This window comes from Scyliorhinus torazame, chromosome 4 (genome assembly GCF_047496885.1).
Source record: "Scyliorhinus torazame isolate Kashiwa2021f chromosome 4, sScyTor2.1, whole genome shotgun sequence".
NCBI lineage: Eukaryota > Metazoa > Chordata > Chondrichthyes > Carcharhiniformes > Scyliorhinidae > Scyliorhinus > Scyliorhinus torazame.
This window is the reverse complement of record NC_092710.1, coordinates 219,817,058-219,843,974: the sequence shown is the minus strand read 5'-3', so window position 1 is coordinate 219,843,974 and position 26,917 is coordinate 219,817,058. Positions and strand designations below refer to the sequence as shown.

The 26,917-nt window shown below is 44.9% G+C and overlaps 1 protein-coding gene across 6 annotated transcripts in view; it reads right to left on the bottom strand.

The window, feature by feature from the left end:
* tbc1d32 (TBC1 domain family, member 32) overlaps window positions 1-26,917 on the bottom strand; it is a 452,053-nt gene that overhangs the window by 147,099 nt on the left and 278,037 nt on the right. For all 6 annotated transcript variants that reach the window (XM_072499364.1, XM_072499359.1, XM_072499363.1 and 3 more), the window contains 2 exons: window positions 21,803-21,896; window positions 5,771-5,887 (listed from right to left, as the gene is read on the bottom strand). In XM_072499364.1, coding sequence (XP_072355465.1) covers window positions 5,771-5,887; window positions 21,803-21,896 — 211 coding nt within the window. The remainder of the gene's footprint in view (window positions 1-5,770; window positions 5,888-21,802; window positions 21,897-26,917) is intronic.

The following is a 26,917-nucleotide window of genomic DNA, read 5'->3' as shown; positions in this document are numbered from 1 at the left end:
AGGGTATTGGAAGGGAGTGACGGGAGTGATTTTGCGGGTGGTGAAGGCCCGGGTCAAACCAGGCTGGGGGTTAGCTCTATTTGGAGTTGCGGAAGAGCCGGGAGTGCAGGAGGCGAAAGAGGCCGACGTTGTGGCCTTTGCGTCCCTAGTAGCCCGACGCAGGATCCTACTCATGTGGAAGGAGGCGAAACCCCCCGGACTGGAGGCCTGGGTAAATGACATGGCGGGGTTCATTAAACTGGAGCAGATAAAGTTTGCCCTGAGAGGATTGGCTCAAGGGTTCACCAGGCGGTGGCAGCCATTTCTCGACTACCTAGGGGAACGTTAGAGGGAAGACAGATGACCAGCAGCAGCAACCCAGGGGGAAGGGGAGGTTTAGTTTAGTTTAGGTCAAAGATAAAGGGGTTTTGTTACTTGTGTATTGTTAAAAATGTCTGTATTGTTATTGTTGCGTTTGCTTTGTAAGAGGGGAAAAATTGTTGTTTGGGAAAAAAATTTCAATAAAACATATTTAAAAAAAAGAATTGGATAACATCGAATATTAGTTGGGGTGGTTGGGAGGGTTGTGGGGAGGGGGACCGTGTGTGTTAATGGTGACTATGGGTGATTCCTGATTCCTTTTTGTCATTTGTTTATGTTAACATGCGGGCAGTTGTTTGGGGATTGGTGGGATGATAGGATTGTTGTTGATATGGGGATTGATATTATATTTGTTACTGCTTATTGTTTATTATAGGGGAGTGCAAATTTGGGAGAAAATGTGAAAAAGGAGCAGAATAAAAACATTAAAAAAAACAAAATGCGTCATCCTGAGCCTTGCTCCATTCCCAAGGCTGGTGCTTCTTGAGGAGCAAGCGTAGGAGGGCTAGGACAGTTGCTGGAATTGGAATAAATCACCCATAGTAATTTACTCGTCCAAGAAAGGAGCAAAGCTCAGTGGCGTCTCATAGGGCGGTGGCATTTTGATAGCTCTCACTTTCTCGGCAACCGGGTGCAGGCGGTCTCGGTCCACCAGATACCCCGATTACATGCACTTGGCAAGTAGCAGGCAGACGCCATACTCTGAAAAATGTTCAACATTGCATCGAGGTTCTTCAAATGTCCCTGATCTGTGGTCCCTGTGACTAGCACATCGTCTAAGTAAATCGCACTGCACGGTAATCCACGCAGAATGTTCTCCACGACACACTGGAATACTGTGCATGCCGAGGATACCCCGAACGGAAGCCGGGTGTACTCATAGAACATAATGTATATATTAATCATGACATACCTCCACCATGATGTATCAAGCTCCAGCTGTAGATAAGTAAATGTAAATAATCTTTATTGTCACAAGTAGGCTTACATTAACACTGCAATGAAGTTACTGTGAAAAGCCCCAAGTCGCCATATTCCGGCACCTGCTCTGGTACACAGAGGGAGAATTTGGAATTCTCAGCTAGTACGGGAATTGAATCCGCGCTGCTGGCCTTGTTCTGCATCACAAACCAGCTGTCTAGCCCACTGAGCTAAACCAGCATTGCTCATGTCCACTTTCAGAAATGTACAGCCACCGGCCAATGTTGCATACAGATCCTCGATGTGCGGTAAAGGATAACAGTCCAACCTCGAAGCTGTGTTCACCGTCAATTTATAGTTACCGCAGAGGTGGGCTTTCTTGTCCGGCTTCATGATGGGGACCACCAGTGCCGCCCAATCAGCGATGCGCACAGGCCTAATGATGCCCAAACTCTCCAAACAGTGAAGTTCAGTCTTGACGTTCTCTACTAAAGCGTAGGGAACTAGGCGGACATGAACATAATGGGGTTGGGTCTCCAGGTCCACCTGGATCTTGGCCAGAGTTCCTTTTTTTAAAAAACGTTTTAAAACATTTCCAATTAAGGGGCAATTTAAGGTGGCCAATCCATCTACCCTGCACATCTTTGGATTGTGGGGGGTGAGACTCATGCAGATACGGGGAGAATGTGCAAACTCCACATGGACAGTGACCTGGGGCCGGGATCTAACCCGGATCCTCTGCACTGTGAGGCAATAGTGCTAACCACTGTGCCACCATGCCACCCACGCCACAGCTTCTTTAATGGTACCCAAGCCACACTGGAAAACCTCCGGGAACTTGCTCAGTACTGCACACAGACTACCAGATCCCACTTTAAAGATGTGTTGCCAATCAACTACAGCAGGCGTAGCCAATTGCAGCCCAACAGGATAGGTCTGCTTCCTTGCACAGCAATAAGGGAAGATGAACTGATTGGCCCATAAACTATCGGAGTTAGGGTGGAACTCACAATATTCAGTCGTACCACCGTATAAGTGGCCAAATGAGCTGCCGTGTCGTGCCAAAGTCAAAGTGTGCACACCTCCAGCAAGCCAGGGGATCAACCCTGGTTCAATGAGGAGTGCAGGAGAGCATGCAAGGAGCATCATCAGGCATATCTAAAGATGAGGTGTCAACCTGGTAAAGTTACAGCACAAGACTACCTGTGTGCCTCACAGCATAATCAGCAAGTAATAGACAGAGCTTAGCGATTTCACAAATATCGCATCAGATCTCAGCTCTTCAGTCCTGCCACATCCAGCAGTGAATGGTGGTGAACAACTCACTGGAGGAAGAAGCTCCACAAATATCTCCATCCTCAATGATGGAGGAGCCCAGCACAGGAGCCCAGCACATATGTACAAGAGACAAGGCTGAGGCATTCGCAACCATCTTCAGCCAGAAGTGCCGCGTGGATGACCCATCTCGGTCTCCTCTGGAGGTCCCCAGCATCATAGATGTCAGTCTTCAGCCAATACGATTTACTCCACGTGACATTAAGAAATGGTTGAAGGCACTGGATACTGCAACGGTTATGGGCCCAGCAATAGTACTGAGGACTTGTGTTCCAGAACTTGTCGCACCGCAAGCCAAGCTGTTCCAATATAGCTACAACACTGGCATCTACCCGGCAATGTGGAAAATTACCCATGTGTGTCCTGTACACAAGAAACAGCACGAATCCAACAAAGCCAATTATCATCCTATCAGTCTACTCTCCATCATCAGCAAAGTGATGGAAGGAATCATCAACAGTGCTATCAAGCGGCACTTACTCAGCAATAACATGCTCACGGATGCTCAGTTTGGGTCACTCAGTTCCTGACTTCATTACAGCCTTGGTTCAAACATGGACAACAGAGCTGAATGTCAGAGGTGAGGTGAGAGTGACTGCCCTTGGCAGCATTTAACTGAGTGTGGCATCAAGGAGCCCGAGCTAAACGGGAGTCAATGGGAATCAGGGGGAAATCTCTCTGCTGGTTGGAGTCATACTTGGCACCAAGGAAGATGGTTGTTGTGGTTGGAGGTCAATCATCTCAGCTCTAGGACATCACTGCAGGAGTTCCTCAGAGTAGTTCCTAGGCCTAACCATCTTCAGCTGCATGATCAATGTCTTCCCTTCCATCATAAGGGCAGAAGTGGGGATGTTTGCGGATGACTGCACAATGTTCAGCACCATTTGCGACTCCTCAGATAATGAAGCAGTCCATGTCCAAATGCAGCAAGACCTTGACAATCCAGGCTTGGGCTGATAAGTGGAAAGTTACATTCGCACCACACAAGTGTCAGGCAATGACTATCTCCTACAAGAGAGGATCCAACCATCGTCCCATGACATTCAATGGCATTACCATTGCTGAATCTCCCACAATCAACATGCTGGAGGTTACCACTGATCAGAAACTGAACTAGATTAGCCATATTAATACTGTGGCTACCAGGGCAGGTCAAAGGCAAGGAATCCTCTGGCTGGTAACTCACCTCCTGACCCCCCTAAGCCTGTCCACCATCTACAAGGCACAAGTCAGGTGTGTAATGGAATACATTCCACTTGCCTGGCTGAGTGCAGCTCCAACAACACTCAAGAAGCTCGACATCATCCATGACAAAGCAGCCCCCATCCACAAACATTCAAACCCCTCACCACAGGCGAACAGTGGCAACATCTACAAGATGCACTGCAGTAATTTACCAAGGTTCCTTAGTCAGCACCTTCCTACCCCAGGACCACTGCCGTTTTGAAGGACAAGAGCAGCAGATATCTGGGAACTCCACCACCTGGAGGTTCTCCTTCAAGTCACTCACCACCCTGACTTGGAAATATATGACCATTTCTTCACTGCCGCTGGGGCAACATCCTGGAACTCCCTCCCTAACAGCACAGTGGGTGCCTACACCTCAAGGATTGCAGCGGTTCAAAAAAGCTGAAGGATAACTAGGGATGGTCAATAAATGCTGGCCTAACCAGCGATGCCCACATCCCGTAAATTAATTTGAAAAAAAACTTGTTCTATAAGATCATGGTTCTCTGTGCCACCACAGAAATGGCAGACCCCGTATCCAACTCTACTTAGAACATGTGGCCATTCACCTGTATCGAAACATGAATAGATGCTACACAGGGTGATACCAAACAGTTCAGCTGCATCTGAACCTTATCCTCGGCTTCTTCTGGGTCATCCAGATACAAGGCCTGACACTTATTTCGGCCGGGATGCCTGGAGGGCTGGCCTTCCGGCTGCCTGCGAGTACACCTAAACCGGTGCCCACATGTTGCACACGGGCCGGAATTGCCTTCAGTCAAGTCCGGTGATGTCTCACGCCTCGACAGCCGTCTCTCTTCACCCAGAGACCAGAGTCGCAGCAGCATTCCGTCCTGACCATGGGGTACAACATGTTCACTTCCATCCCTTGTATCTCTTGGATGTCGATTTCTGCATTTTTCCGGGATAATGAGATCTGCTGCCTGCTGAAAGATCAGGGAAATTTTGGCCAAAGGCTTTTTCTGTGTTTCGATATTATTTAGACCACAGTCCAAACAATTGCAGCGCATATCTGATAAAGAGGTTCCATACTCTCAAAACTCGACTATTTTTCTTAGCTGTGATACGGACTCGGCTACGGATTCACTGGGGAACCTCGCTGTCGTATTAAACCGATATCTTTAAGCAATCACTGACGGGGTTGGGTTATAGTGTTGTGCGCCACAAATACCACGAGCTGGTCGAACAATTGTATATTTGGCACCCCCACTGGATCACCCCGAACGTGTGAGCTCAATAGTATGACCATCTGCCATTTGTTCTCCCTGATGTTGTTGGTCCAGAAGATGTTGTTGGTCCAGAAGTAATGCATTCTTTCTGCGTATTAGCTTCAGTCTTCAACACCAGCATCAAATGCATCTAACCATCCAAACAGAGGCATGGTGAATTAAGTAAATCCAAATCTGGGTCCAGAAAAATCAGGGAGGTGGCTTAGTTGAGTCGGTCGCAGCGTCAGCGGTAAACCAGTTCACTCCTCGTCGCCAGTTTAATAAGGATACAGTGAGTCCACACAGAGTAAAATAAAGAAACATTGTTTTAATTACAACACGATATGTATACTGCCCGGTAGATCCCTCGCAGGTTCCTATTCTGGTCAGTGCCTTAAATGCCGATCTTATTTACAAAGGTTAATAGAGATCCCATGCCCTAACGGGGTAGCTCATACCCCACAAAGACCTCAGGGAACATAATCATTCCCACCTCGTAGGTCCCTTGTGGGCTATTACACGATGCTACTAAAACAGAATTAACTAAACCATTATCGTAAAAGGAAAATAAAATTTTAACATTTAATGATACTGCAAAGTTTCCACTAGAACTGCTGATAGTTGGTGTACATTTGGTGTTTGAATAATAAAGCTAGTTGCCATGTACAATCACAATAAGTTTGTATCTGTGTACTTACTGTTTCCTTTGATGATGTCAGGTTTGGATGTCATGATTTTACAGAAGTGCTTTTTGCAGTTCCCCAGCCACCCTGTCTGCTTCTCTGAATTTTTCAGCATCTTGTTAAATTCATTATCTAAATAATGATAAGATTAGCTATTATTACATTGCATAACATTATCCAAATATGAAAAAATACCTTACTAATTTTGTTTCAGGCAATATTGTAGTTGAGTTAGATAAAGGAAGAACAAGACTGCATTTAATTAGCACCTTTCACATCCTCAGCGCTTGCCAAAACACATTACTGCCAATTAAATACTTTTGAAGTGTAGTTAATTTTCTAATAACAGAGAACATGGCAGTCAACTGATCCCACAAATAACAATGAGATGATGACGTAATTTCTTTTGGTGATGTTGATTAAGAAAAATATTGATTGGAGCACCTGGACTTCTGCTCTTCTTTGAATGGTGCCATGGGATTTTTTATTTCTATGTGAGAGGACAAACAATGTAGAACTCCTTTCGTACTACACTGAGGGTTAATTATATGCTCAAATTTCTAGTTGGATTTGAACCCATAACATTCTGAGTCAAAGGTGGGAGTGCTACCACTGAGCTAAAGTTGATATCCAAGATAGATATAAATGTACTCAGTCCAAAATGTTACTGAACTAAAATTAATTATGTTGGTTAGCTGACATAATTGAATTTTATACAGGCGAATGCACATTAATGGCAATATTATCCTGGAAACATTTAAAACAGAAAAGTTCGTTGGGGCATTTTTGATGCCTCAGCATTGTTTCCAAGTCAGGTCGAAGGGGACCTCAAAGACAAAATGACTATGAAAATTTTTTATTTTTTTTTTACATTCAATACTAGAGCAATGATTTTCCTAGACATGATTAAACCAACGATACTGATTTGGGGCCAAATGTTCACAGGTTTCCAGCTTAAAAGTTACATAAAAATTAGGAAGAATGACTCATCACATAAATGTCATAAAGGTCTGCCATTCTGGCTGTTTTAACGCTTGGTTTGATGGCTTAAATAGCTCAGTTCAGAACTTAATTTATATTCAACATCTCATTGGACTTACTGCTGTGCACTAAGGGAGAACACTATTAAGTAGCAATTATTACTGTGGTGATTTAAAATTGGTATCTTTGGTATTTTCCAGGTGTACATACATAGAAACAAACAGAGAAATTAGAAGCATGAGGAGGTCATTTGGTCCTGCGAGCCTGCTCCACCATTCATTATGATCATGCCTGATCATCAAGTTCTACCCTGATCACATTTTCGCCCGCCCCCATAACCCTTGATTCCTTTAGCCCCAAGAACTATATCTAATTCCTTCTTGAAATTACACAACATTCTGGCCTCAATTACGTGAATTCCACAGAATTTCTTCTTTGAGTGAAGAAAGTTCTCCTCATCTCAGTCCTAAAAGTCCCTTAACCTCACACAATGACTCCTCGTTCTGGACTCCCCCTCCATTGGAAACATTCTTTCTGAATCTGCCCTGTCTAATTCTGTAGAGCTTTTATGAGATCCCTTCTCAATCTTCTAAACTCCAATGAATATAATCCTAACCGACTTATCTCTCCTCAAATGGCAGGCCCACTATCCCAGAATCAGCCTGATGAATCTTTGCTGCACTCTCTCCACATCAAGAACACCCTTCCTCAGATAAGAACACCAAAACTGCCAATAATACTCCAGCTGTGGCCTCACCAATGCCCTATTGCAGTAAAACATCCATATTCCTATACTCAAATTTCTTACTATGAAGGCCAACATACCATTTACCTTCTTTACTGCCTGCTGTACCTGCACACTTTTACTTTGAGCGAATGATTCATGAGATCACCAAGGTCTCGCTGAGTATCCATCTCTCTCAATTTACACCCTTTCAAATAATAATCTGCCTTCCTATTTTTGCTACCAAAACTTATAACCTCACATTTATCCACATTATACTGCATCGGCCATACACATGCCCACTCACTCAGCCTGTCCAAATCCCGCTGAAGCATCTCAACATCCTCTTCACGACTCACCCTCCTACCCAACTTTGTATCACTTGCAAATTTGGAGATAATGCATTTAATTTCCTCCTCCAAATCATTAATATATAATGTGAATAGTTAAGATCCGAGCACAGAAACTAGTCAATACCTGCCAATCGAAAAAAGACCCATTTATTTCAACTTTTTACTCCCTGTCTGCTAACCAGCTGTCTATCCATCTCAAGACACTACCCTGCAATCCCATGCGTTTTAACTTTACATAGTAATCTGCTGAGTGAGACCTTGTCAAAAGCCTTCTGAAAGTCTAAATAAACTACATCCACCAGTTGTCCTTGGTCAACTCTACTAGTTACCTCTTCAAAGAATTCTAGTAGATTGCTCAAGCATGATTTACCTTTCGTAAATCCATGCTGACTTTGTCTGATTATACCACTGCTTTCCAAATGCTGTGCTATGAAATCATTTAATAATGGACTCGAGCAACTTCCCTTCTACCGACGTTAGGCTCACTGGCCTACAGTACCCTGTCCTCTCTACCTACGTTTTTGAACAGCGGGGTTATATTTGCTACCCTCCAATCTGTAGAAACCATTCCAGAGTCCAAAGAATTTTAGAAAATGACCACCAACGGATCTACTATTTCTCAGGCCACTTCCTTAAGTAGTCTGGGATGAAGATTATCAGGCTCTCGAGATTTATCTGCCTTTTTCCCATTAATTTCCCCAACCATTTCTCTACGAATATTAATTTCCTTAAGCTCCTCACTGAAGCTAGTGTTACTCAGAATTTCCGGTACATTATTCATGTCCCCTTTTGTGAAGCAGAAGCAAAGTACAAATTTAGAAATTTAGTTCCTAGGCCATTTCTTTGTTCTCGGTTATGAATTCCCCCGTTTCTGACTGTAAGGGGCCTACATTAGTTTTTATTTTGTAAATATTTTTATTCTCCTCCTTTTCCACATTTTCTCCCAAATTTACACACAATAAACAACGAATGCACTGTCAATCCCCATATCAATAACAATGATCCCATCCTCCCACCAAACATTAGTCTGCATGTTAACATAAACAAATGACGAAGAGGAATCAGGAATCACCCATAGTCAACATTACTTGTGACACTCGCCCTCGGCTCCTTATATAGTAACTTTACCCAGTCCACATGGCCTACATTAGTTTTTATCAATCTTTTTCTCTTTACATACCGACAGAAACTTTTACAATCAGTTTTTATGTTCCCCGCTAGCTTACTTTCATATTGTATTTTCCCCTTCTTAATGAAACCCTTTAAAACTGTTCCCAATCCTCAGGTGTATTGCTTTTTCTTGCTAATTTGTATGCCTCTTCTTCGAATCTAGTAGTACCTCTGATTTCTCTTGTAAGCCATGGTTTGTCCAGTTTCTTTTCTACTCTTGCGCCAAATTGGAATAAATAACTTTTGGAGTGCACCTATTTGTTTCTTGAATACCAGCCATTGCCTGTCTATTGTCCTTCCTTTCAGTAATGTTTCCCAGTCCATCATATCCAACTCACGTCTGATACCATCATAGTTACCTTTATTGAGGTTCAGGATCAACTACCTCACTATCCAGCTTGATAAAGTATTCTATCATATTACGGTCACTCATCTCCAAGCGTTCTCTCAGAACCAGATTGGCAACTAATCCATTCTCATTGCACAACACCCAGTCCAGTGATGATGTCGGGACAGGATTCCAGGAATCGCGAAGTTCTATGACAGCAAAACTGGTGCTGCACCTGGACCTATTCGACGACCATTAAGGGACTAGCACCAGTGCTATGTGGAACACAATTGATTCCAATGGGAAATGGTGCGGGATTCGCCAGGTATGCGATTGATACTCGGGATGCTGACAAGCTGCAATTACACACTTCACTCCACACACCCACCCCCCCCCCCCCCCCCCCCACCCCCCCACACACACACACACACACACACACACACCATTCCAGCCAACAAAATGGAAGTGAGGACAGCAGCACCCTGCAATACGGACGCGGAGCTCGAGACCCTGTTGCATGTCGTGGAGGAGAGGTGGGCGATCCTGTACCATGGCCCAGGAAGGAGGTTGCTAGCCGTCGCTGTTCGCCAGGCCTGGTAGCAAGTGGCAGAAGCCGTTAGTGCCATCAGCACACTGTCTGGGCCGGCCAGCAATGTCGGACAAAACTGCATGAGCTTCTCAGGGCGGCCAGGGTGAGCAGGCAGCACTGTGCCTCTGGCACAAACTCCAATCACACATACAGGTAACCCCCCACCCCCATGCAGGGCTTCCAACCCCCACCCTGCACCACATTACGCTACCCATACCGGCTGCCATGGCCGGGTACTCTGACCACTGAAGTCATCAGCTATCCACGCCCTGGACTGTCCAACGACAGTCTAACACGGTGTATTTTCTGTTTCTCCCTCCCCCCAGGAGATGGCTGCCCATTACCGTCGGGAGCGGGAGAAGACTGGAGGGGGAACACCAAAACAGCGGCCCATAACCACAGCAGTGTAGCGGGCACTGGACATGGTCGGCCGGCTGAAGGAAAGGGCAGCCGCTGGATTGAAGGTCAGCATCAGGCGAGGAAGTGACACCCCGCTGAGATGCGGTTCTACATTACACGTGTGTCACCCTCCTCCCTCCACACCACCCTCACACACCTCCGCTCCACCACCACTACTCCCCCTCCCAAACACACACCCCTCCCCCTTGCGAACACAGCCCTACCCCCCCCCCCCCCTCCTCCCCCCTCCTGGCCCACGGTCTAAACATGCGTCTTGCCTTATGACTTGCAGGACCTGCTGGTGATGGGGCAGGCCCTTCTGGTGTCCCCCATTCTTGTCCCCAGCTACAGCTAGAACCACAGGTGCCGACCAGCGACAATGACAGCAACATGGATGCAAGCCATAGATCTGAGACACAGGACACCCCAGAGCACGAGTCCGAGGATGACACAGACTTCCCGTCACAACTGTCTCCAACAACCTCCACCATCCCAGAAACACTCAGGGCATGTTAGTGAAGAGGCTGCTGGGGCACTACCTGGTGCGCACCACACACATGCTCCAGTACAGCAGGTGGACGTAAGAACACCCGAGGGGGTGGACGACCCTAGGATCTAGCTGCCGTCCAGGCAAGTTTCGGGGCATCTGGAACAGGCAGTCCCATCACTCTTGGAGATGCAGTCGCAGAGCCAGGGACTACATGAGGGCTTGTCGGCGCGCATCCAGCAGCTGCAAGCACTGGAGTCCAACCGTGTGCAGGAGCTGGAGGTGATGCCAGCTATGCCTGTAACACAGGCCAACACTGCATGGGTGGTGTTCGCGGTGGAGGCCTTGGGATGAGAATTTACGGCAATGGATCAGCGGGCCCTGCTGAGACCGTTGGCAACTTTGCCCAGGCCCTGCCCAACGTGGTGCAGACAGAGAGGGAGGTGGCCCAGTCCCAGAGGGAGATGATGCAGTCACTGCTGATGTGACGCAGACCCTGGTTGAGACGACAGAGGGGCCTCAAGGACTGACAGCGCCAGAGGAGCCTCAGGGGTTTGCTCCGCTCGCACCCAGTTCCATGGAGTAGTCCGGGGGCCTGTGTCAGTGACTCCTGCAGGGGAGGTGCCGGAACACTGCAGTACCTTGGACTCCCACCCACCACCCTCTCCCACTGGTCCCCTCCGCATCTGGTGGGCAGCAGGCAGAACAGGGCGGCACATCTGGGACAATCGAGCAGCGGCTGGGCCCATCCAGGCTCAGTCGGCCCATAAGACGCCCACCAAAGGGGACCAAGGTCGCAGGGCGGGAATCACAGCAGGTTGCCTCTACTCCTGTGCACAGTCTGGGGATTTACTGTTAGGGCCCGTAAGACCTGAAAGATAGGCACCAGCTAAGTTGGCACAGGTGAAGGGCAGTTTAGCAACAGGGGCTAGGGCCCCGAATCTATATACATGTTTTCACATTAAATACCTGACCTGTTCTCACCTGCCTCGGCGCTGTCAGAAGGGTGTGAGGGGTGGGCTGACCACAGAGGGGGGTGGGGTGCACGGGTGAATGTTGGGGTGGACTTGGCTCAGGAACCGCAATTGAGCCAGTGCTCACCGCTCCGGTGTCCCAACCCCACCCCTCCACCACCCCAGGGATTTGATAGAACCGTGTGATGGAATGGCCAGTTCGCATGCAAGGATCACCCAGATGGACGGTGGAAAGTTCTACTGTGGGCAGGAGTCAGACTTTATCAAACGATGCGGAGCACCAAAGCTTATCGCAGAGCAGGTCATCATCCTCCTAAATCCTATGGACCATAACCGCAGTGACTGCTAACCCAGGACCCGCACCCCGTAGTGTGCCAGCTATGAATAAAGAGGTTGCAGACAGGGGTGGGGTTGCTGCGGCTGTTCGTGCAAATAACTCATCCATTTTATTTTGAATGCTCAGAGCGTTCAGGTACAAAACCTTATGGCTAGTCCTTTTAACGTTCCTTGTCCCGTCCCTATCATTGTTTTTTACAGTGACATTATGATACAGGCCTTTGTGTGGGACGGGGGCTGTTGCCAGAGGTAGTGGTGCCTACTCACCTTGGCCGCCTTGAACAGGTCGTGCAGTTTCTTCCTGAACTGCAGGCCGGTACGGACGGTGTTGCTCATGGCGCTCACTGCCTCCGCCACCTTTTCCCAGGCATGGCGAACGACAGTGGCTGACAGCTTCCATCCACAGCCGGGGTACAGGGTACCTTGTCCAGGAGAGTTGAGAGCTCAGCGTCAGCGAAGTCGGTGCTGCGTGTCTTGCTGCCATCATATTGGCTGGGATGGCCAGTGAAATGTGTATATGCAGCTGCAACTTGTCGGCCTCTTGAGTGTCAATCGCAAATCCGGCATCATTTCTCATTGGAAACAATTGTGTTTCACGTGGCACTGGTGCTAGCCCCTTAACAGTCGTTGAATCAGTCCAGGTGTGGCGCCAATTTTGTTGTGGAAGTGCATGAATCCTGCACCGGTGTCAACACTTCGTCTAAGGAACAGAGAATCCAGCTGAAAGCATCTAAGATCTTCAGTCAGAAATGTCAAGTGGATGATCCACCGCGGCCTCATCCTAAAGTCCCCAGCATCACAGATGCCGGTTTTCAACCAATTTGATTCACTCCACGTGATATAAAGTATCAGCTGAAGGTACTGAACACTGCAAAGGCCCGTGGGCATGGCCAATATTCTGGCCATAGTACTAAAGACTTGTGCCCCGGAAATTGCGGTGCCGCTAGCCAAGCTGTTCCAGCACAGCTACTGCACTGGCAATGTGGAAAATTGCCCAGGTATGTCCTGTCCCCCCTCCGGTATATCCTTCCTGGCTTGGGTCACTGTCTGTGTTGAGTCTGCATGTTCTCCCCGTGTCTGTGTGGGTTTCCTCTGGGTGCTCTGGTTTCCTCCCACAAGTCCCGAAAGATGTGCTTGTTAGGTGAATTGGACATTCTGAATTCTCCCTCAGTGTACCCGAACAGGCTCTGGAGTGTGACGACTAGGAGATTTTCACAGTAACTTCATTGCGGTGTTAATGTAAGCCTACTTGTGACAATAATAAAGATGATTATTATAATGCCCTGCCAGCGGTGATTCATACCGGTCCGATTCACAACTAGATCGGTGTGGCATGCACATTTCCTACCTCCTTGCTCTCCCTCATCAGCCACGACGCCAGTTTCACGATTTTTAAAAACACAAGTGAACCTCGCCGTCGGGACTTTCAGCCCACTGGAAGCGGAGATCCCGGAGAATATCGGGTTGGGCCTGGTAATGATATGCCAATAGTGTTTACAGTACATACGCTGCAGAACGCTTTGATGCCGCTGTCGAGGCGATGGAGAATTGTGATTTGACATCAAATCAGCGCCCACCGTGATTTCGGCATCGGAACCGATTCTCTGCCCAATCGCATTTCCCGATTCCAGCGTCAGCCGACGGAGCATCCCACCCCATAACCTTTCCACTGATATGCTGTGCTTCCCCACTATTGTGTATGGGGATATTTGTGGAGCCTCCTCCTGAATTGTTTAAGTATGATTATTGGAGTTTGCACATTCTGCGTGGGTCCCAGAAAGATGTGCAGGGTAGGTGGATTGGACATGCTAAATTGCCCCTTAATTGGAAAAAAAATTGGGTACTCTGAATTTATAACAAAGAAAAAAAATATGATTATTAAGGTTTACATTTTAGAAAATGACGCAACAAAATTACAAAATAATACATCACCAGAAGCAAGGAAAAAAACAGCCCTACATGAGTACAGAGGGGGACTGGAGAACAATATTACAACTGGTTCGATACAATCATTAGGCATAACTAGATACCTCTACAGCTCCATCTGAGACCAAGGGAGAAAAAGGATGAGGCCATGAAAACATAGTTAAAATGGTGCACACCCTCCCAAGACACGTCAGCTTGCAATTAAAACGAGAATTTCAGTATACATTTTCCACATCATGTTTGGCTACGCAACAACATAATCTCCCTCAACTCTAGGAGCCCCAAAGACACCAACGAGCCACCACAGTCTCCTTTCTTCGGATACCAGAACATCTGCACCCATGCAGTAGCCAAGCACGGATTCTTCAATCCCAACCTTACAAAAAACAAAGAAAATGCACAAAAGCCCCTGTTTTAAGGGGGGTTACATGTATTTCACACAACGCTATGTAACATGGGCAGCACGGTAGCACAGCGGGTAGTACTGCAGCTTCACAGCTCCAGGGTCCCAGGTTTGAATCCCGGCTTGAGTCACTGCCTGTGTGGAGTCTACATGTTCTCCCAGTGTCTGTGTGGGTTTCCTCCGGGTGCTCCGGTTTCCTCCCACAAGTCCCGAAAGACGTGCTGTTAGGTAATTTGGACATTCTGAATTCTCCCTCTGTGTACCCGAACAGGGGCCGGAATGTAGCAACTAGGGGCTTTTCACAGTAACTTCATTGTAGTGTTAATGTAAGCCTACTTGTGACAATAAAGATTATTATAACCCCTAATCTCAGGCTAGTGCAGAACCAACATCATTCCATGCAATTTTGCAGTTTGGAGAGGCAACAGCATGATCTGATTATGATCAAACTTTCAGAGCCACCCAAGGAGCAAACAGAGAAAAGGCTAGAACTATTGGAACTAACCCATAGGGTAAGAAAGGATCAGGACCCAACCCAGGTTCCATATTTCCCTGGCGAATGCTGAGCACCAACCAACAAAGAAAACAGACTGCTCATTCAACCAAGAAAGTTACCCATCCACAGGGGGACAACAGGATATCCACCAAAGCACAGGACTCAGCTCATCCCCAGGCCTCTGTGCACCGAAGAAGCAAAGCCCAACCTTTCAGGATGTCCCTAATAAGTGCCTCTGAGAAGGGACATCCCAAGCCCCACATGTAACAGGATACTAGCCACAGTACCGGACTTGGCCTAACCCAGCACATCTCGACACACCGGAAACTATACCCCCAGGGACCTCCAACGCACCAAAAACATGCACCCCAGCCAAACCAACACCTCTCCAACCCCATCCAGGGCAATGTACCATCCCCAGTTATACTAAGAAGAAAATAATTATGTCAGCCCCAACTGGGTAGAACCCATCCAGAGGAGAAGACCCACCGTCAAAGCACCCAACAATTGGGCACCCTGGAGGAGGGGGCCGATTCCCTCCTCCCCGGTATGACCACGGGAACCTTCAGACCGGACCAGGATTAGGAACACCTAGACGAGGAAAGAGAAATAGAAGGAAAAATATACATCAAGGGAGGTATGCCCGACCTGACCCAGAAACATCCACTACTGCCCACATCATCCACCATCACAGAAAGGATACCAAGAACAATCTTGCTCCTCAACAAATTACCCACTTAATAACCAACCTCACCTCAGCGAGTGCCATTACCAATTCTACGCATTCCAATAGCTTTAGGAGTAATAAAGAGAGAGATCCAAAATAGAAACTCAAGGTCAAGGAAGAGCGAGACAGAAACCAGTCCTTCCCAGGATACAAAAGCTGTCCAGTCCATCGAAGGAGAAAGGCATGGATTCTTAAATTCAACTAACAAAAAAAAATAAATCCAAAAACACTGGACACAACAAAAGCTCTTCAGGATCACTCAAAGTTTCCAACAATCAAATGAAAAAACACCATCACTTCCACCAATGTTGTTGCACCGACACCCAAGCCTTGGTCGGGTGGGAAAGACTCAACTGGCTTAGCCACCGACTCCTCATGAGTTGCATCAAGAATAGGATAAAATAGGACCTGAGATTGGGGGGGGGGGGGGGGATGATCAGACCCCTGGCCCCGAAGACCGGATACGTAGTGCTTCACCGAATCTGACCGGGGGAGGTGGTCTTCCTGAAAGAACTCTCTCATGCGCCTCCACCATTCTCCTAAAGATACCTCGCAATTCTTCAAATTTAACGACCTGCGCCACAGAGCTAAAGGGCGGGATTCTCCAATAGGCTATGAAATGAAATGGGCTATGTCCCCACGCCCGCGACAAAACACACGCGAATCACTCTGAACTTACCTGGAGAAGGCCCAGGGTGATTCTCCGATTTGCAAGGGGCTAGCAGAGCCCTGGAGTTGTCCTCGAAGCACCGGCTGCCGATAAGGGGCCCAGCACTTCTGGTCGGGGGTCCGTGCACCACGGATCGGCACCCCCCCAGTTCGCGCGCATCCGCGGATCGGTGGCCCCACCCAGTACGTGCGCGTCCGCGGATCGGTGGCCCCCTGGAGGGCCCCCCCGTGAATGATACCCCTGCCCTCCACCAGGGTGGCCGCGGGCTGAGTCTGCAGCCACCACGCCGAGTTCCCGACGGATGGAACCATGAGAAAACCACATTGCCAGGAACTCGGCCAGCTGCATTCGATGAATCGCCGCGGGGGCTCTTTCAATGGCCCCCGACCGGCACTACGTCGACCATGCGCGCGCGATTGGCGGCGATTCTCCGGGACCAGAGAGTCGCGGGAGCGTCGTCAGACCCGATCTCAGGTTTGACACCCATTCCCCGCCCCCACGCCGATAGCGATTTCGCCGCAGAGGCTCGGAGAATGCCGCCCAAGATCTTCAACCAGAATAGCACATTCGATGGCGGCGGTGCACACATCACCGCAAAAGTGAGAGCCTGCTTACCAGCGCCACTGCAAGGTGGGCTGCACACCAGCCCATTCCAACTGCCAAAAGAAAAGAGGATTTTCAGGATATATCTTGGCTCTTCTTCGCACAACACCAGTCTAGATCTTCAAATCATGAAAAGGCAAAAATGAAATATGCACCAGGGAAAAATAGGATTAAAAGATGAGCTCGCAAAAACACTCTCCTGTGCTCACGTCACGTGACCCCCTTTGGAGAGTTGTTCAATTGCCCACTATTCACGATTGGGCGTGGCACGACTGCAGAGCTTCAATCTGCTCCGTTGGTTGGATTTGCCAAGCTCCGGTCTATCACTCACTGCCTCTGATGTTTGGCACGCAAATTGTCCTACATTGCAGCTTCGCCAGGTTGACACCACGTTTTTAGGTTTGCTTGGTGTTGCTCCTAGCACGCACTCTTCGTTGAACCAGGCTTGATCCACTGGCTTGGTGGCAATGGCAGAGTGGGACACATGCTGGGCCATGAAGTCACAGATTGTGCTTAAGTGCAATTCTGCTACTGCTGATGGCTGACAGCACCACATGGTTGCCCAGTCTTGAATTGCTAGATCTTTTTGAAAGTTATCTCATTTAGCACGGTGATAGCGCCACACAGAGCAATAGTAAGTATCCGCAATGTGAAGACAGGGCTTCTTTTCCACAAAGGCTGTGCAGTGGTCATTTATACCAACAATCTCATGGACAGATGCATCTGTTGCAGGCAGGTTGGTGAGGATGACGTTGAGTATGTTTTCCCTCTAGTTGTTTCGTTCACCATCTGCTGCACACCCAGCCTAGTAGATATGCCCTTTAAGACTCGTCAAGCTCGGTCAGTTGTGGTGCTATTGAGCCACTCTTGGTGATGGACATTAAAGTCCCCTATCAACAATACATTCTGCATCCTTGTTACCGTCAGTGCTTCTTTCAAGTGGTGCTCAATATGAAGGAGTATTGATTCTGAGGGGCAGTGGGTGGTAATCATCAGGTTTCCTTGTCCATGTTTGACCTGATACCATGATGGCATCTCATGGGAGTCCAGAGTCAATGTTGAGGACTTGCAGAGCAACTCCATCCCGACTAGGGCAACTCCCTCCCAACTATATATCCACTGTGGCACTACCTCTGCTGGTTCTGTCCTGTTGGTGGGAAAGGACATACCCAGGGATGGTGGTGCCTGGGACATTATCTGTAAGGTATGATTCTGTAATAATGACTATGTCAGGCTGTTGCTTGATTGGTCTGTGAAAGAGCTCTCATAATTTTGGCACAAGCCCTCAGACACAAGTAAGGACTTTGCAGGGTTGGCAGGACTAAGTTTGCTGTTTTTCTCTCACCATTGTTCCCCTCCCCTCCTCCCACTCCACTTGGACCAACAGCTCCTAGTTGCCCTTTGCGCACTTTGTTCCACCATTCACACATTTAATTTCTTTATGTGCCACTATCAGCACCCTTTAGTCTTAATCCCCTCCATTTACATTCCTTTTATCTTCTGTCCTTGGTATCTTTGTCTATCTCCACCCATCGCTGGCCCCCTATCCAGCCCCAATGCTCCATTCTGCCACTACAGTATAAATCTGAACCTATTTCCAGTTCTCTCTAGCTTTGACAAAGAGTCATCCAAACTTGAAACATTTGCTCCCTTTTCTCTCCTTAGATGTCTGCTGAGATTGTCCAGTATTTTCTGTTTTTGTTTCAGATTCAGACATCTGCAGTAATTTGCTTTTATCTCAAGAGTTTCTGATGCCTAGGTCAATACTGGGTGGTTTGTCTGATTTCATTCCCTTGAAACATTTTTTAGTTATTTGCTACAACTAAGTGGCTTGCGAGGCTATTTCAGACGGCAGATTTCCTTCCCGAAAGGACATTAGTGAACCAGATATTTTTATTACACCAATCAAAAAATAGTTTCATGGTCATCATTGGACTTTTAATTTCAGGTTTGTGTTTGTAAATCAAATTCCACCAGCAGCCGTGGGTCCCGGATTACTATCTAGCGACAATACCACAATACCACTATGTCTACACCACTACCTGCCCCTTGTGGGGAGCAGATGGCAAAATGGAATTGAGAACACAACAAGATCAGGCCAAAATCTTACTGAATGGTGGAACAGGGACAAAATGGTCTACTCATAAGTTCTATATTCCTACATCTGTGCCATCATAAATTTAATCTATTTCCATCCCAATAACATTAGTCAACTCTGCCACTGCTTCAATTCATTTGCTACTGAAATCCTCACCCATATCTTTGTTATTGCACCCTGTTCACCCATCACTCCTGTGATTATGAATTACAATGGTTCCAATGAAACAACATCTTCATTTTTATATTCTCATCCTTGTTTTTAAATGCCCCATGGCCTTGCTCCCTCCCACCACTAATCTCCACCAGCCCTATGACCTTCCAATGTATTTGCGCTCCTCTAATTCTTGCACCTTTAGCACACCTGATTTTATTTGATTCACCATTGCTGCTGCATCTTCAGCTGCCTGGGTATTCAGCTCTGGAATTCACTCCCTAACCCTCTAATTCTCTGCCCGCTTTAATCCTATAAAATGCTTCTTGAAACCAGCTTCTCTCACCAATTATCTTCTCTAATATCTCCTCATGTGGCCCACGTCATATCTAGTTTACAATATTGTGTGAAGAAACAACTGGAATATTTTATGTTTAAGGTACTAGAAAAATACATTTTTTTGTTATGGCTCTATGGATACTAATGTATGAACATGTAATTCATTTGTCTTGAAATGTTTCTGTTTAACTAAACTGGTTAACATTTCTGTTGAAATAGCAGAGAAAAGTTTCAGAACAATTGAGTGTAACATTTTTATGCTAGCATCCCATAGCATAATGAGAAAAAGTCAAGGATGCGTGTGCAAAAAAACATAAAGAATCTTAATTCTTCTTTTTCCAAACTTTATGCTCATTTGAAAGGCCCATATAAAAACGTTTTGCATTAGCAAGATTTATTGATACAACTGCATGTTAATTATTCCATCATGCTCACTACCTGGCTAACATAACCTCTTTAGCTGCTCTGGATTTCTGGACAATGCCCTGAGAGGGCTATCAGGACTTCACAGGGATGCTTGAATGATATGATCAGCTCAGACTTCAATATTCAGTTTTAGTTATTGTATTTGATGTGTCTCAAAATCCAAAGGAATAAAAGGACATCAGAGGCATTGTGATGATGATAAGAAATTTTCATATTTTAAAGATTGCATTTAGTAATTTTGCTGTGCTTTAAAAAAAGGAGAACACTATTGATATTTGCAGGAGCAATGCATCCTTTTGTACCAAGACACAAGAATATAGTGTGCTTTTGGATTATCATAGACTTTACAGTGCATTCGGCCCATTGAGTCTGCATCGGCTCTTGAAAAGAGCACCCACTTAAGCCCACACCTCCACCCCATCCCAACCCCGTAACCCAATAACCCCACCTAACCTAAGGGAAATTTATCATGACCAATCCACCTAACCTGCACATCTTTGGTGGCATAGTTAATCGGAGTGTAGCCACCTGGGTTGGCCAACTCCCGATGTAAAATGGAGAACTGCAAAGGCTGCAGGGAAATTCAACCAACACAGGCAGAAACCAGCAGGTGCAAGTTACTGTGTATTAAACTCTGCAAAAGCCCAGACAGCATCGATACAAGCAGCTATCTGCATAATAATGTAGCAGCCATCTACATACTGATGAGTGATCCCCGGGAACAATCGCAACATTTGGGACAAACAAAGCTAAGCCAGACTCCCCGGCGCCAGCAGGAGCCAACACAAAAGATGTTAACGGACATCTCAAGACCGCCCATCGATCAGGGAACCGCTCCAGTATTGGAGAAATCGAACCAAGCGATTGGAACAAAGTCCAATCACTTAGAACCAGGTACAGGGTCCGCCCCGAAAGGCGGGAAGCCTAAAATTAAGCCCCCAAGTTCAAATCGTTCTTCTTGACCGGGTCACTCAGCAACGCGAACCAACCTTGACCGTGACCGGTTCAACTGCCGCCGATATCCAGTAAGTCTTAAGTCAACGCTCGCTACGAGATAGGCGCTCCTAGCTACCAATCCGTACCAACTTCGAATCCCGCAGACTCAGAACCCAAACGAAAGGCCATTTGTTCCCCTGACCTGGCGGGCCAGTCCGAAGCTAAGTATAGGCCTGTTAGTCGTAGAAGTAGCTTAGATGTAGAATTTGTGCATGAGTAGCGATTACTGTGTATAATAAATGTGCTTTGATTTGAACCTTACTAATCGGTGTATTGAGTTATTGATCATTACTTGAACTTGAACCTTGTGGCGGTATCATAAAGATACCTGGCGACTCGAGAGCAAAGGTTATAAAACAGAGCCAATTGAACCAACCAAAAGTTAGCAACAGGAGGGGCCAGGTTTGTCAGTCGCTTTTGGAACAGCAAGTTGGACAGATATGGTTCAGTTTCCTCGTAAAGGACGCTCTAAAAGGCTTTGTACCAATATAAGCAAGAGGATATTCTTGTTGTTAACATTATTCACTCGTGATATTTTAATATATATGTTAGGCTTTCGTCATCGATGTCTGTGAGCTGAAGACTTAAGTTTGGAAACAGCAGGTCTATCTCTACCCTTAGGATTATTTTTTCTAGTTCTATAATTATAATCAGAATGTATTCGGCAATGGCAAAGGTGTTTATTCCATCTACAGCAATCTACACAAAATAATCCTCTCAATAATATGGGAAAACCATGTTACCTGTAAAAAATATGAATGTTATGTGGAATCCTTAACTGAAGTGTTTGGCAGCTTGTTTCCATTACATTAAACATTGCAAAGTGCAAACTACACAGGCCATTAATGCACAAATTTCTGGAATCTTACCTTGTTTTAGAGCAAGATTTTTCAATGGCTCTCGAAGGTAACACTTTGGTAAAGGATAAGAGGAAAATAGTGGCCAACGATATGGGTCATTTCCCTGGGGTTGGGGGGGGGGGGGGAAGAGAAAGAATGCAATGTTAAATTGTATGAACAAATGTAAAGCAATGTTTCCCCACATCACAAAGTATAGCTTATATATTTATTGAGACTTTGTAAAATAGTATCTTTGGTCTTTGATGTTTTCAGGGTTCACTGCTTTCTCACTGTAGACAGCATATTGTAATGCAATGCCACTAAATTGTAAAAAAAATGCAGAATGATATATATCCTATTCTTTCTCAGTGAATATAAAAGCTAACATAGCTATCCATGCAGGCACCATTCTTAGATCATACTGATGTCTATGCATGAGATGTTGAAGCCGCAAGGGAAAATAACTACTGTAATTTCAGCAGGATAACTAATATTTCTCTATGACAGTAATTTCCTTGTCCTTTGTATGAAGTTGATGGCTAATAGAAGCATGTAGCATACAAAGGAAACACTGCAGCAAATACTACATCCAAAGCATACTGATGAGCATTATCACAACATGCGACTTAGTTTGTCTGAAAATAAGCTAAAAAAAAGAACTGCCACAGAAAGATTATAGATAACATCCATCATGAATTGCACACAGCTCAAATTATTAATTATTTAATATTTAAAAATCCAGACTCTGCAGTGATGATGTAAGTTTTACTAAAAGTGCAGAATTCAAATAATTATGTATTGTTATTATTGATCATTAATCATTTGAAGAATTCAGTAGAATTTCTGTGACAAATCAAAAATATGTACTCATATGGGTCTTCAAACAATACTAATTCAATTTTTATTTCTACAATTTCTCAAGCTGAGAATTCATCATAGATTGCATTAAGAAAACTAGAAGGGTCCCTTGGTAAGAAAAGACTTTGTTGTGGCTGTTACCACCATATCAATAGAAGTTCTAGAATGTTTTAAAGTAAAATTAACTACTCAAAAATCTTTGAATTGCTTAGTTAACAAAGTGGATATTTAACAAGGCTTACAATAAAAATAAGTAGTAATGGTGAGGGAAAAATAAAAGCCACCTAGAAAATATTTTAGCTAATTTATTATTAACAAGATAAGGAGAAAGGGCACTTCAGTGGCATGATCTGTTCAAACACTGTCCTTCTCAGTTTGAAGAAATTCTGTAATATTTCTCTCTGATTCTGAGACAAATGAGTCTGGACTGTTTTAATCAGATTCCCAGTGAATAGATATTTGTAACTCATCGTCGCCCTGATGTGGCACTTATTCGCATTAGTTCGCCAATACCGCTTGATAAAGCAAGATGTTAATAAATTCATGACCTAACTGTAATCCATGATTAATGAAGTTGTGCGTGGGCTGTGTCAGCCTGCCCGTGAGTTGAATATTTCTTTATTCAATAGTTCTCCAATATAATACTAAAATGACAACAACAAAAAAAACTTATTAAAAAAAAAATCTCTGGGGATGTGGCAACGAAGGCAAAAACATATTTATTCCCCATGTTGGCCTGTTGTCTTGATTTTTAAAAATAATGTTTTTAATTAAGGGGCAATTTAACATGGCCAATCCACCTACCCTGCACATCTTTAGGTTGTGGGGGTGAGACCCCCAGACAGAGGGAGAATGTGCAAACTCCACACGGACAGTGATCCAGGGCCGTTCTTGATTTTTTAAAAACTAAACCATCTTAGATATTATGCATTATCAATGTGGGGAGATACAGTGAGCACAGAGGTGACAGGCTCTCTCTCCTGAATGACATTTATATGGGTCCTTCCTGTTCCTTTGTGTTTATTCCCTGTCTGTTTCCTTGTTTTCCCCTCTTTTATTTCTGTTGCATTTTTGATCCAGGGTTGTTTAATGGACCTGTGATTTTAAGGCAAAGCAGCCTGCACCTTAAATTCAATCAGCAAAATCCAGAAAGCCAAGCTATTTTAGATGGATATCAGTGATGACCTGGATGGATTGATGTGGCTGGTGGCCACTGAATTGGCCTAAAAGGCTGTGATCTGCCTGATAATTCTGTTCCCACTGAAATGGTTCAGAGACCTAAAGAGATTCCAGTTTAGCTTTTGGCAGCTAAGGGAGAATAGTTCTCTTTTCCCCCCACTGTTTTCTCCAGAAATAACCAGCAAATTATCACCATAAGGTCACCGTGGGAACCATCCCTTTCTCTGCAGAAAAGACTGATGCAAGCAGAATCCAGAATCTGATAACTCTCTCTACAGAAAAGGCTGGTGTGAAGTCAGGGGCCTCTCATGGCAAAGGTGTAAGAGATTGCTAACTGTAAAGACAATCATTACAGACTGTAAACCAGAGACTTTAAACCATGCTCATAGTGTGAGGAAAGTGCACAGAAGAACTCATCATCTGAAGCAAGGACTCTTATTTTTTTTAACCTTAATCCTTATTATTTTTACCCCTTTCCACCCATCTATCTTTGTTTTTCTTCTGTTTGTGGGTAGAGTATGGGCAGTTAAAGGGGAGTCAGGTATTACCTTGATGCTAGTAGCTGTATTCACTGCATATTTCATATTCGTACTAGTTATAAAAAAAACAGTAATTGTATTTAAGCTGGGAAACTTGGTGACTGTAATTTTTTGAGAGCCAAGGGCCAAAGATTTCGAGTATTTGTATAGGAAGTATTGATCAATTCCGGCGCCAAGGACCTGGGTCATTATCTGTGTGGAGTTTGCACATTCTCCATGTCCGTGTGGATCTCACCGCCCAGAACCCAAAGATGTGCAGGGTAGGTGGACTGGCCACGCTGAATTGCCCCTTAATTTGAAAATTTTGAATAAAAAAAATAATTATTGATTAATTCACTTGTGTTGTGATTCCAGGGCCTGTGGAGCTGGAATTGACCACGCAGTAGCCCAGGGTGTCATAACACATTATTGAAGAGTTTGGGTTCGCAAAAAGATTTCAGTGGTTTTCATGGAGATGCTTTTCAGGTGCCAGTCCACAATTGATTTTTCCTCCCATTTCATAACTTGGCACAGTGCTACGAATAACTAATTAATATGTTTTAGAATTTAACTTCTAATTTTAGGAATTAAATTTTTCACTGCAGATACATGGGGCATCTGGTTAAGAAACTGATAAGCAACCCTGCAGTAAATCTAATTCAAATAAGTTTGGAATCAATTACAAATTAAAAACTAACTTATGTTTATCTTAAAAGGTCACAGGTAACGTTGTGAAAGCAATCAACACTAGGGAGTGTTCTACTTTAGCATATTAGAGTTAGAAGATATGTTTTACTTCAACAAAATACTTAAATTATCTATGCAGTTCCCATATCAAAATAAGATAAAATCAGTTTGTAAACAAGAGAGTTCCTTAACAGAGTCAGCAATTGAGGGGTGAGTCAGTAAAACTGATCAGCAATACAAATTATTCATATGGGTTACAAAATCAAAGAGTAGCATGAAAGGAAAATGATTGGTTTACTTTTCTGTTTGAGAGCATCCAAGAGCATGCCATGTTGTCAGGGAGACGAGATGTTAAGAGTGGAACTTCCTTTCTTACTTCATGTGTGCATTTGCTGACAGAAGCAGACAGTTCAGTTTGGGATTCATAATGGAAAAGCAGCTGGTAGGTTTACTCTAGCTTGCAGCTAGTGGAAGAAATTTACAATGCTTTTCACAGAGCCTTCTAGTAGAAAGCAGGCAACTTTACTTATTAGATTAGAACAAGCTATACAGAATTTGTGGGAGCAGATGGGAGAAAAAAGTTTATGTATGTCCAAACATAGGGCAAGGAACCAAAGAGTCACAGTTGAGGTCTTTAAAGACAATTGGAGGATCGCTTAGCCAAAACTTAATGGAAGAATCCCCATGTATTTGGTATCTGAATGAATACGTGAATACTAAGGGGAAGTAATGTAAAATCCAGATGGCTGTGATGTAGCTTTTGGATTGGTCCCAGGAAAAGCGAATGAACCTTGAAGATAAAGGAACTTTTGGCGAGAGAAAGGGTGGGGAGAAAGACAAAGTAAAGCTAAAGTTTACAGCATCAGTCCTTATAATCTATTGTATTAAATTGGTGGTGTTTGTTTTTAATTTCTCCTATATACAAAATAAAGTTTTTTGTTGTTGAAAAAAACATGAAATCTTGTGGAACAGTTCTGTCGGTTAATTGTGGATTGTTTAATATCTTTAAATATTTATAGTACCTAACAGAGGATTGTTACAGTGGTGCAAGTTGAAGTCTTAACATCTGGGTTGCAGTCCCACTACCATGACCATTACACTATTACATTCAACACAACTTGTGGCCAGGCAAGAGCCATATTGAAAAAAAAATCATATCAGCAACGATTGAATTTAAGATGTTTTGCAAAATAACATCAGTGGTACCTCTATGTGACCAACCTTGTTCTTACACATTATAGAAGAGCTTGCTTTGTCCCCCAGCTCCATTTGCTGCCACTCTTCTCCAAAAGTAATCTCCTCAAAAAAAAAATTAATTAATCATTTTTATTTCTGACAGGTCTTGGGAGATGGCCGAGTGAATGCCCCTTATGCTCAGGATATTCCATGGAATCATTGTGATGGTGTTAAATGAAGTGGATAATCTTTTGTTTATAGATTGGATGCTCCATACACTGCTGGTGATTGAACAAATGACACCTTGAGGAAAGAGATGAATAATTCCTTCAATGACTACAGCTTGTTATATGAACGATAGAACGAATAACCTATAGAAGTCCACTAAGAACGATCACTTATGTGAATAGCAGTTTGCCCTATGACATGGTATGCCTCGAGTTACAAAACACTTTTCACAAAGAAGATTCTTAAATTAAGTTAATTGTTGTGGGGGGGGGGAACACTGAGAATGGATAAGAAACTGTTGGAAGAGTGGAAAACAATTGGGAAAAAATTGGTCTTCGACAGGAGTACAAAAGGAGCAATAGCAAACTGGCAGCCTGCTTAACATTCCACTCAATTTTCTTTTCTGATTAATGTGGGAAGCAGTGCAGATTAATCAGATTGATACTCAGGCTTAACGTGATGAATTATGAAGATACTATGCATAAACCCAGCAGTCATT